The sequence below is a fragment of the Chanodichthys erythropterus genome, chromosome 8, assembly GCF_024489055.1.
Source record: "Chanodichthys erythropterus isolate Z2021 chromosome 8, ASM2448905v1, whole genome shotgun sequence".
Lineage (NCBI taxonomy): Eukaryota > Metazoa > Chordata > Actinopteri > Cypriniformes > Xenocyprididae > Chanodichthys > Chanodichthys erythropterus.
Window position 1 is genome coordinate 31,057,435 of NC_090228.1, and position 11,315 is coordinate 31,068,749.

An 11,315-nucleotide genomic window follows, 5' to 3' on the forward strand; every position below is an offset into this window, starting at 1 on the left:
AAAGGGGTTATACAAGCTTATATTTAACCTCTGTTTAGTTTAGGTAAATACAGTACCTGCATTGCTTTTTGCTGTTAAACGAGTGTCTGGAAGCAGTCTCAGATGTTATTATGGTTTTTGTTGGAAGAATGCTCTCTCTCCTGGGTGGAAAGTTACAACATAGCTTGATGTAGTTGTGGCGATGCCACGGGACATCTCCAATCCAAAATGAAGTCCTGCAGCATTGTGGTAGGACTGGATGTCTCCATTTCTCTTTAGCTCTTTTCCAGATAACAACAACACAGAGATAGTGTCTTTTAACTTCCACAGAGGTCACACCCTTAGAGTTTGACTTGACCAATGCAAAGGTATAATTTCAATTGGGAAAAAGTTGCTTTGTTCCTCGCTGCAGCTTATTTGCTAAAATGCAGCCAGCTTCTCGTGCTAATGATGTGCAGGCTGCATCAGCCTGTCATCGAACCATAGTGTAGGGGTGGGACACGGTGGTTCAGAAAATGGCCTGTGCATTTTTCACATCCCACAGGCTGCTTGTCGATTCATTTTGGGACCTGTACACATCAGCCAGAATCAGCAGTCCTATGTATGCCTGCATGTCAGTGACATCTACATCAATCCAAACTGTGACGACCCCCCACACCCCCACACTGTTGTCCCGAATCCCGAATCTGGTCTTAATTGTCCCGAAAATTATACTAAAGCAAAATCTTGAATAGTTATTGTCTGCTAAACATTAAAAACTGTCTGCGGAGGTTGAGTCATCCTGCAACTAGCCCTTGCCGGCTGTGCATTAATGGCTGCAGCATCTTTTTTCTAAGTTCTTAAAAAAATACCGTAGGCAGCTAGGCGCGAATTTAGATATGCATTGATAAGCTAATTTTAATTCATTCCGTTGGCATGGCTGGTGTACCGGAACCCCGTTGATAAAGAGAGCGCAAGTTGCTGCAGTCGTGAGGAGGACAGTGATGTACGCGTAAAGGAGTGATTGATTGTTCGCGGCACTGTGCGCAAAAAAAATACTTCACTACACAATTATTTATTTTCATTTAATTTCATTTCGTTTTGCTACTTACAACAGTCATTGTTTTTTTTCTTTTCACAATGACATTTGAGTTCATGAGTTTAATGTTGTTTTTTTGTGGCAGACTAAAGACTAATGACAGACTGTTGATCTTTGAATAAAAATAGGCCTATGTTTGGTTCAGGTTTGAAATTCATTATCTTTTATTATAGGCTACGCAGTCTAATATCATAGAAGCCATCATGTTTGTTCCGGGTAGTACATTTATGGCATTTCTCAGTTCGTCACGGTTCCGTGTCTAGCTTTAACATAATAGATGGGTCCACATAGACATTCGACACATGCACCGTTTGAGCAATCTTTCACCATGAGTTACATCCCATGTAAATATCTTAGTATACAGTGGGTATTGAAAGTATTCAGACCCCCTTACATTTTTCGCTCTTTGTTATATTTCAGCGATTTGCTAAAATCATTTACACACAGCACCCCATATTGACAGAAAAACACAGAATTGTTGACATTTTTGCAGATTTATTAAAAAAGAAAAACTGAAATATCACATGGTCCTAAGTATTCAGACCCTTTGCTGTGACACTCATATATTTAACTCAGGTGCTGTCCATTTCTTCTGATCATTCTTGAGATGGTTCTACACCTTCATTTGAGTCCAGCTGTGTTTGATTATACTGATTGGACTTGATTAGAAAAGCCACACACCTGTCTATATTAGACCTTACAGCTCACAGTGCATGTCAGAGCAAATGAGAATCATGAGGTCAAAGGAACAGCCTGAAGAGCTCAGAGACAGAATTGTGGCAAGGCACAGATCTGACCAAGGTTACAAAATAATTCCTGTTGCACTTAAGATTCCTAAGAGCACAGTGGCCTCCATAATCCTTAAATGGAAGATGTTTGGGACGACCAGAACCCTTCCTAGAGCTGGCCATCCGGCCAAACTGAGCTATCGGGGGAGAAGAGCCTTGGTGAGAGAGGTAAAGAAGAACCCAAAGATCACTGTGGCTTAGCTCCAGAGATGCAGTCGGGAGATGGGAGAAAGTTGTAGAAAGTCAACCATCACTGCAGCCCTCCACCAGTCTGGGCTTTATGGCAGAGTGGCCCAACAGAAGCATCATGCTGTGGAGGTGTTTTTCAGCTGCAGGGACAGGACGACTGCAAACAACTTGCAATTGAGGGAAAGATGAATGTGGCCACGTACAGGGATATCCTGGATGAAAATCTTCTCCAGAGAGCTCAGGACTTCAAACTGGGCTGAAGGTTTACCTTTTAGCAAATGGCTACAATATAACAAAGAGTGAAAAATTTAAGGGGGTCTGAATACTTTCCATACCTACTGTACTTTCATACTAGAGTTGTACAAATGATGGTACTTTCTAACCTCTTTGCACAATCTCTCATCTATGTAGGCCTCCGTTTTCACTGTAGCTTAAATGGGTTCTTGTCTGTTCTGTTTATGCAGTTTTTCTTTGACTACCTTGTGAATCGACGCCCCCAGGGCATGGTTAACACTATGTGGATAAACTACGTACTGCAAAAAATAAAATGCGCATATGCGATCTGACCATACAAGTTCGTGCGGTTGCAAAAATCCAGCGGTGCGTGTACAGTACATGCATATACTCTTCTGATGACAGAATGTAGTTTTGAGTTGACTAAACCTTTTTTCTTTAAAATAAATAAATAAAAATTCATAAGGTAGCTTTTTACATGGCTGTTGTTGGCAGGAGAGTAAAACTGTTTTCCTTCTGATCATTTCAGTAACTATTTCAATGGTCCATTTTAGAAACTCTACTAACTATAAATAACTTTGCAACTGCGTCAACTAGCAGTCATTGAGTATTAGTGTACATATTTAAATAGATGTCAGGAATTCAGTGAAATACATATTTAAAATACATTTTTAAATTTGTGTTTTCCAATAACGTGCTGAACAAGGGTAATGTTTAGGAGGAAAATATTAATTCCAGATATCATTATTATTAAAATGCAAATAATGACAAATGTGTTAAAAACATGTAAAAATAAAATAAAATAAAATAAAAATAGAGTTTGAAACATAAAGGTGAGTGTTTTTTTTTCTTCTATTTTTAAAATGTGGACATACAATTAATTTTTATCAAAAAATACCCACAAATTGGTATAAATTTAAAAAAATTATGATCTCACAAGAATAAGATGATTAATAAATGTCAAATATAAATGTGATTCAATACAAAAAAATAACAAGTCAAGTCTTCAATATCATGTGTCTGCCTATTCAAATCACTCACTAACAAGTTTGAAATATTTAATCATTCTTTCCAATCCTTTGTAATATTAATACTTGACTTTATCCTTGCTCGAGACAATCACAAATGCTCTGTAGTTGGTATTATATTTGTGATTACTTAACACTTGCTTACATTTACAGATAAATCAATCCTTTATCTTATCATTTGAATGTGTTTTCTGTATGTTCATTTCCATTATTTTTTTTTAGCAAGTTAACAGGACTTTTATTTTGGTGTGGGGATATGATGTCATAAGTATGTGCCAAGCTCCTGCATCTGTTGTGATTCTGCTGAAGAAAGGTTTGTGGTTTTAATCATTTAAAGAGTTTAAATCCATACAACCCGTTCATATAATTATATAGAGATCTTGGGAAGGAATTCATTTTTTTTTTTTTTTTATGTAACATTGTAATGTAGAATTAATTAACAGTTTTTTTATGATTCCATACATGAATAACAGAAAAGCTGGGTCTCACATAGCTCCCTTTATTAAGAACAGTTTATCGTAAAAATTATGGATATAGCTGATGGAAATGCCATTTATCGACAAAATTTCTCCAGTGTCAACACAATCTTTTTCCTTTTAACATTAGCAGATAAATTCTATATCGAATGCAAAAATTGGTTTGGAAATAATTTTCATCAAGAAAAACGTCTTTAATGCAAATAAATGTGGTGTCACATAACAGAATTAGTGTTTGTGTCCATGTTCGTGGTGTTGCTGTTGCTGTGTTGCGTGTGTTAAAGCACTGTTTCTTTGTAATATTCAAAGATGCATTAAAATTTTATTAAATAAAACTCTTAATTAGGCTACACATCTTACTTTTAAATTAAAATGTGAAAGAGACAACATGGATAGTTGAGTTATACCAACAAGTTAAATCCAGGAAAGTTATTCTAACAATTTTTTTTAAGTTGAGATGGCTAATTGCAACAATATTCAAACAGTGTATAAATTCTGAATAGGCAGTTGTTTGTCACATTTTAAAAACATTAGGCCAATAATCAGTATGATTCATTTCAATCACCAGTCTAATGAAAGTTATCATGCTATATATAACCTACACTGTAAATCATTTGTCTACAATGGATATTGTTTGTGTAATATATGTTTTTATGGCTAATCAGGTCATTTACAGTTTTTTTTCCTGAATTGCTAAAACACTAAACCCGATTTTCTGAACCAAATTATCAATAGCCTAAACCAATTTGTCAAATAAATCACTGTTTCTTTAAAACCTTAAACAAGTGTCAGTTAGTTACACAAAATTTGCAAAACTTTAGACACATTCGCACTTACTAAAACATTTCTCACTGAGATGCAAAATGCTAAACACAGGCAGGTAAATGCTGAACACAACTACAGCACAGTTGTCACAGTTTACACACAATGACTCAAAATTGTTCACACTTGTTCCTAATGATGTGATCACACCAACTGTACAAAATAAGCCAGTTCATAGTACACAGGTGCTGAATGATGATACCAGCAATAGATGGAAAAAAATATGAGAAAGAGTGGAAGAAGAGGATGAGAAAGAGCATGGTGTGATTATACTTGCATTGCATACAGTTTACAATATTGAATCGCTGTGTAAGATCTAAAAGCATTGGTTTTGAGCACAGATAAAATGGTTTTGAGGCAATTGTTTGATTTTGCCAAAAGAGTCAGATGTTCTCTGAATGTAGTTTGAAGATTTTATGTTTAAGGTTTTATGCTTATGGTTTTATTTTGTTGTTTCATTGAATGTGTTTAAGCAATTCAGAAAAACTGTAAGTTCCTTAAATATCATTCTGACTCCCTTATCATTGCGCTGACTACTGAACAAAGGAGCTGATTGAGATGCACCCAGAGATTTAATTTGGATTTGTTTTTCTTTCTGTTAATTATTCTCATCTTAATCATGACAGAGTGTCCAAACACACAGTAAAACTCCTGGTGAAGCGACTGAGATCCACGTGACACACTATTATAAAGATGGAGTTTATTAAAGAGGAGAGTGAAGACGTGGAGATTGAAGAAACATTCAGAGTCAAACATGAAGAAACTGAGGAACAAAAAGGTTGGTTTCATTCTCAAATCTAAATTTTATCCTTATCCTTAAAGTAAGCAGCTCTAGGGAAATTAGTTAAACAATTTGCCAGTGTCTATTAAAACTTACAAAATCACACTGGAACATTCAAATCTGCATTAGTGCTGCCGATGAGCAGTTGACATGTATAAGTATGAAACAACTTTTCAACCACACAGTAATGTTATTTTGTTTATCTTCAACCCAACATACTCAGTTCTTTACAATACCTTGTTAAGCCTTTGGTCATGCTGTTCCATGGTGTCTCCATACACTAATGGTGTTTCAATAAAGTAATATATTGTCTATACTAATTTTCCTTTAAGCCATTGTAGATGTTCCGTCATCTTTCATTGAAAAATTTCTGGGGCACTGAAGATGCCAAAAGGAAGTCGTTGAAAGTTTGCCCACAAATTCAAACATCTCTGTGTTTCCTAAAGTCAGAGCATTGTTATAAATCATTAAAAGTTCTTATACATTCATTTAGGACACATTCCATTTAGGAAACATTGTCAAATCTCTTCTTGTCACCATCCTCATTAAAGGTGAATGATTAGGGAAGAAAAGCAGAGGACCTAATACCGAGCCCTGTGGTACTCCAATATTGTTTTTTTATAATATTTTATATATTTTAGACATCTATGATCTATAATTAACTTCTAGGCAAGTGTTTTTTTGTTTTGTTTTTTGATAACTTTTTTTTTTTTTTTACTTTTTTTGGGATGTGTCCTAAAGAAAGTGAAGATTTGACAATATTGTGGTTTTGGAGATTGCATGTAACGCCTATCTTAGTACCTTGGTGTGTATAGTATCTAACATACATGTTGTTTTGATACTTTATGTTGGTTTTGATGTTTGCTGCTTTGTGTCCTTAAACTGGGCTAAACTTGTATTTGTCTGTTTTGCCTTAGACCTGATGGCATTGAAAGAGGAGAGTCAAGACCTGAATGAAATAGAAGAGAAAGACCAGTATGAGGATCATCATGATCTTATTACTGGAGTAAAGACATTTGGTTGCTCACAGACTGAAAAGACTTCACAAAAAAGAGCAAATGGAAGTTATTTCACCTGCCAACAGTGTGGAAAAAGTTTCAACAGAAAAGAACGTCTTAAAGGCCACAAGAGAATTCACACTGGAGAGAAGCCTTACACCTGCCCTCAGTGTGGAAAGAGCTTTTTTGAAAAAGGAAACCTTACAAAACACATGAGAATTCACACTGGAGAGAAGCCTTTCTCCTGCCAACAGTGTGGAGTAAGTTTTACTCGAAAAGAAATCCTTAACAGGCATGTTAGAATTCACACTAAAAAGAAGTCTTTCACCTGCAAACTGTGTGGAAATATTTTCATTACAAAAGGGAGCCTCAAAAGCCACATGAGGATTCACACTGAAGAAAAGCCTTACATCTGCAAACTGTGTGGAAAGACTTTTATTCAAAAAGGAAGCCTCAAAAGCCACATGACAATTCATACTGGAGAGAAACCGTTCACCTGCAAAATGTGTGAAAATAGTTTCAATCGAAAAGCAAGCCTTATTAGCCACATGAGAATTCACACTGGAGAGAAGCCTTACACATGCCCTCAATGTGGAAAGAGTTTCACACATAAACCAACTTTTAATAACCATGTGAGAATTCACACCGGAGAGAAGCCATTCACCTGCAAACTGTGTGGAAAGAGTTTCCTTCGAGAAGCAAGCCTTAAAAACCATATTAGGCTTCATACTGGAGAGCAGCCTTACGTATGCTCTCAGTGTGGAAAGAGTTTTGCATATAAAACAACTTTTAATGCCCACATGAGAATTCATAACGGAGAACAGCCTTACACATGCTCTCAATGTGGAAGGAGTTTTGCAAATAAAGCCACTTTTAACGCCCACATTAGAATTCATACTGGAGAGCATCCTTATACATGCTCTCAGTGTGGAAAGAGTTTCACTGAAAAAGTAACCCTTAACAGGCACATGAGGATTCACACTGGAGAAAAGCCTTTTGCCTGCCAACAGTGTGGAAAGAGTTTCACTGAAAAAGGAAACCTTACAAAACACATGAGAATACACACTGGAGAGAAGCCTTTCACCTGCCCTCAGTGTGGAAAGAGCTTCACTCATAAAGCACACCTTAAAAAACACATGAACATTCACACCAGTGAGAAGCCTTACACCTGCCAACAGTGTGGGAAGAGCTTCACAACAGAAATATACCTTAGGAATCACATGATCAGTCACACTAGAGAGAAGCTGTTTAAATGTGATCAGTGTGGAAAGAATTTCAAACGTAAAGTATCCCTTAAATCCCACATGAAGGTTCACAATTAATTCTATTCATTGTAATATTTTTTTGCCATTAAATGTTCAGAAATTCCTGACAAGTCATGCTTATGTGAGACCCCATTTTTGTTCTTTGTGTGCAAAGTGTCTAAAATGGCACTAGAAAATATGTAATGGTGTGAAAATTAAGACTATGCTCATGCCGCAACTGGTGGTTGCAGTAAACACGCTCTAACTGTATGCGGGTGTCACTCCATTCTGTATTTTGACACTTCAGAATCAAAATCTTAATTAAACTTCTGTCTTGCAGTGAAATGCTCAGGGCTGGCACTACCCATAGGCAGAGCAGGCAGTTGCCTAGGGCAGGGGTGTTCTGGTTCTGGAGAGCCTCAGTCTTGCAAAGTTTAGTTCCAACCCTGATAAAACGTCACCTGCCTATAGCTTTATAGCAACCTTTCAAACCTTGATTAGCTTGTTCAGGTGTTTGATTAGGGTTGGACCTGAACTTTGCAGGACTGTAGTTCTCCAGGACCAGGGTTAGCCACCCTGGCCTAGGGGCTCCGGCTTTGATGCAGGGCCTCCATAACCATAACATTCACTAATCAATAGTCCATCAATCAAGATGGGCAGCAAAATAATAGGCTCTTTGTTCAATGGATATAGATGAATTAACACTCACCAGTAATGAAGCCAATTTTTCTGACCTTATCAAAGTGTGTCCCATCTTCTGAATAAAAGAAAAATCTGGTATTAACGTTCAATGTTTCTACAGCTGACTGAGACTGAATTATGATGCCACTGAAATGAAAACTTTCTGGGGCTGTTAAGTGGAGTGACTGTAATGTATTCTAAAAATGATCTTATGTAGTTTGGCATAATTTTGGGATAGAGCATTTGCCGGTTTAGAACACAAGCACCATCAACTTTGAATTTGTGTACAGCTGACTAGCAAATGCTGAAGTAAAAGCAAAGAAGTCAAAGAGCAAACAAACTAGAGCAGGGGTAGACAAGTTTGGTCCTAGAGAGCCACTGTCCTGCAGAGTTTAGCTCCAACTCTCGAAAAAAACCCTCACCTGCCTATAGCCTTATTAATCCTGAAGAGCCCGAGTAGCTTATTCAAGTGTGTTCGATAAAGGTTGGAGCCAAACTCTAGGACTGAACTTGCCTACCCCTGCACTAGGGCATTTGATTGTTTCAAAAAAGGACATAAGTACCTTGCTTCCACCGAGAGGTAAGGTTTAGTACAGTAAAGTACGGTACGCAATTATTTCAGTTTCCATTGTCAGAAGTTGTGAATGGTACAAAAAGAACCGTACCATACCACTTTTTTTGGGACCTTTCCGTTGGAGTACCTAGAACAATAGTACTACTACCAAAAGGGTGGAGTAACGTTGATTGGTTGACAAAGAATTATTACTTGCGCATGCTACAAGGGGAATGACAACACAATACCACAATAATTTTTCGCCTGTATTTCCTTGCAGACTTCAGCCTTTCCTTGCAGTCTTCAGCTGCTCTAAGCTGCTTTAACAAAGCAGCTATATGTCCTTCATTGTTGTTTACTGTCACTTTCTTCTTCACACTAGAATGGAGATTGCTAGTTTCCATAATACACCACGCCTATCAAGAAAGGGAACAGTTGGTAGTAGAAATACAAGCTGGATCAGGGTTTACTGTACTGAACTGAACTGTACTGCTCAGTGGAAACAAACCTTGTATATTTCTGATGTGTGCTTTACCGCTCTAATTTCAGTTTTCATAAATACTGTTATTATATTTACTGAAAAAGAAGAATAAGTAAATTAAGTAGGCCTGTATCTGTTTAGTAGTTTGCAAATAACTTTCACTAGCAGATGATTTGAGTTTATTAAGCATATCTAAGATATTGCACTGCAATACATACAGTATTATGACAATATAGTCTATATTGGTTCAATAGAAGGAAATTAACTGATGTTAATTCATTTAAGGAGTTTCTGGAAAGTGTCCATCTGCACTTATTTCTGGCAATGTGATGTTTACCCTTTTTTTTACTGTATAGAGTAGGCAAAACTGTTATCCTACACAGTGGGTGGATGTTACTATAAATACATTTTTGAACAAATATTGCTAAAAAAATGATAGCATCCTCAACAAACAAGAAATTACCTTAGGTAACGTTTAATATGGACACATAAGTTAGGAATGAGATTTCTTCTGTAAAGTTCAATTACTCAGTTATTCATTGTATGATTTTGTCATGATCATATATGATTCACAGCCCTTAAACCATATATTGACAGCCCTTAAACCTTGCAATAATCTGCAAATAACTGCTTGTATGTACGTGTGTGCGTTGAACGCTGTTACTGGAAACTCCCGTGGAAGTAGTTGAGCAAGTAGTTCAAAGATGTTCTCTTGACACCAAATGATGACTGGAGCAGCAGCAGCAGCATCTTCAGGAGGATTTGACAGTGCTCAGCATGTAGAACTATGTCTCGTAATATAATGTCTGGATGGTCATCAGAAAAATAATTGTCAGAGCCAACTTGTCAAAACAGTTTGAGCTAAATGACCAAAACCAAGTGTTTACATGCTCAGATTATCTCTGGTTACTTGAGCTACAGTTCATTGTACCGAATACTAAGTCTCAAGAGTTTTAAAGGTGCCCTAGAATCAAAAATTAAATTTACCTTGGCATAGTTAAATAATAAGTGTTCAGTACATGGAAAAGACATACATTGAGTTTCAAACTCCATTGCTTCTAACTTCTTATTTAAATCTCATTTGTTTAAAAGACCTCCGGAAAACAGGCGAATCTCAACATAATACAGACTGTTGCGTAACAGCCAGGATCATTAATATGTATGACCCAATATATGCATAAGACAAGGGCAAAAAGTATTAACGTCTGGATCTGTGCACAGCTGAATCATCAGACAAGGTAAGCAAGATAGAGCAATGGCAGATAGAGCAATAATAACTGACATGATCCATGATATCATGATATTTTTAGTGATATTTGTAAATTGGCTTTCTAAATGTTTTGTTAGCATGTTGCTAATGTACTGTTAAATGTGGTTAAAGTTACCATCATTTATTACTGTATTCACGGAGAAAAGATCAGTCGTTATTTTCATTATTAAACACTTGCAGTCTGTATAATTCATAAACACAACTTAATTCTTTATAAATCTCTCCAACAGTGTGTAATGTTAACTTTAGCCAAGGAGTACTATCAAACTCATTCAGAATCAAATGCAAACATCCAAATAAATACTATACTCACATGATCCGATCCATGCACGCAGCATGCATGACGAACATCTTGTAAAGATCCATTTGAGGGTTATACTTTGTTTTTTTGCACTGTATTACAGTTGCGAGCTCGGTGGGCAGTGAGCACGAGATTTAAAGGGGCCGCAGCCTGAATCGGTGCATAGTTAATGATGCCCCAAAATAGCCAGTTAAAAAAATTACTAAAAAAAAAAATCTATGGGGTATTTTGAGCTGGAACTTCACAGACACATTCAGGGGACACCTTAGACTTATAATACATCTTGCGAAAAAAACATTCTAGGGCACCTTTAAAATCGTGCACAGTAGGATCCCTTATCTCTTAGCTTAGGGCTCCTTAGAAGACTTCTAGCTCCTATTTATTCTTTTAATGTCCTCATTTTCAATTTTGT

The 11,315-nt window shown here is 36.7% G+C and overlaps 1 protein-coding gene across 1 annotated transcript; it reads left to right on the top strand.

Annotated features, from left to right (window-relative positions):
* Positions 1 to 3,581: 3,581 nt before the first annotated feature.
* On the top strand, positions 3,582 to 8,114 carry LOC137024743 (oocyte zinc finger protein XlCOF6-like). The gene is made up of 3 exons (XM_067392604.1): positions 3,582 to 3,609; positions 5,221 to 5,372; positions 6,293 to 8,114. Exons 2-3 carry the CDS (start codon positions 5,288 to 5,290, stop codon positions 7,693 to 7,695), a joined length of 1,488 nt encoding a protein of 495 aa, XP_067248705.1. The 5' UTR covers positions 3,582 to 3,609; positions 5,221 to 5,287; the 3' UTR covers positions 7,696 to 8,114.
* Positions 8,115 to 11,315: the final 3,201 nt, after the last annotated feature.

What these genes read in the sequence shown, in the direction of transcription:
- LOC137024743 (XM_067392604.1), top strand. Translation starts at nt 5,288, where the DNA reads ATGGAGTTTATTAAAGAGGAGAGTGAAGACGTGGAGATTGAAGAAACA. An exon ending in AGAAACTGAGGAACAAAAAG is followed by an intron (nt 5,373 to 6,292) that starts GTTGGTTTCATT and finishes GTTTTGCCTTAG; the next exon opens with ACCTGATGGCATTGAAAGAG.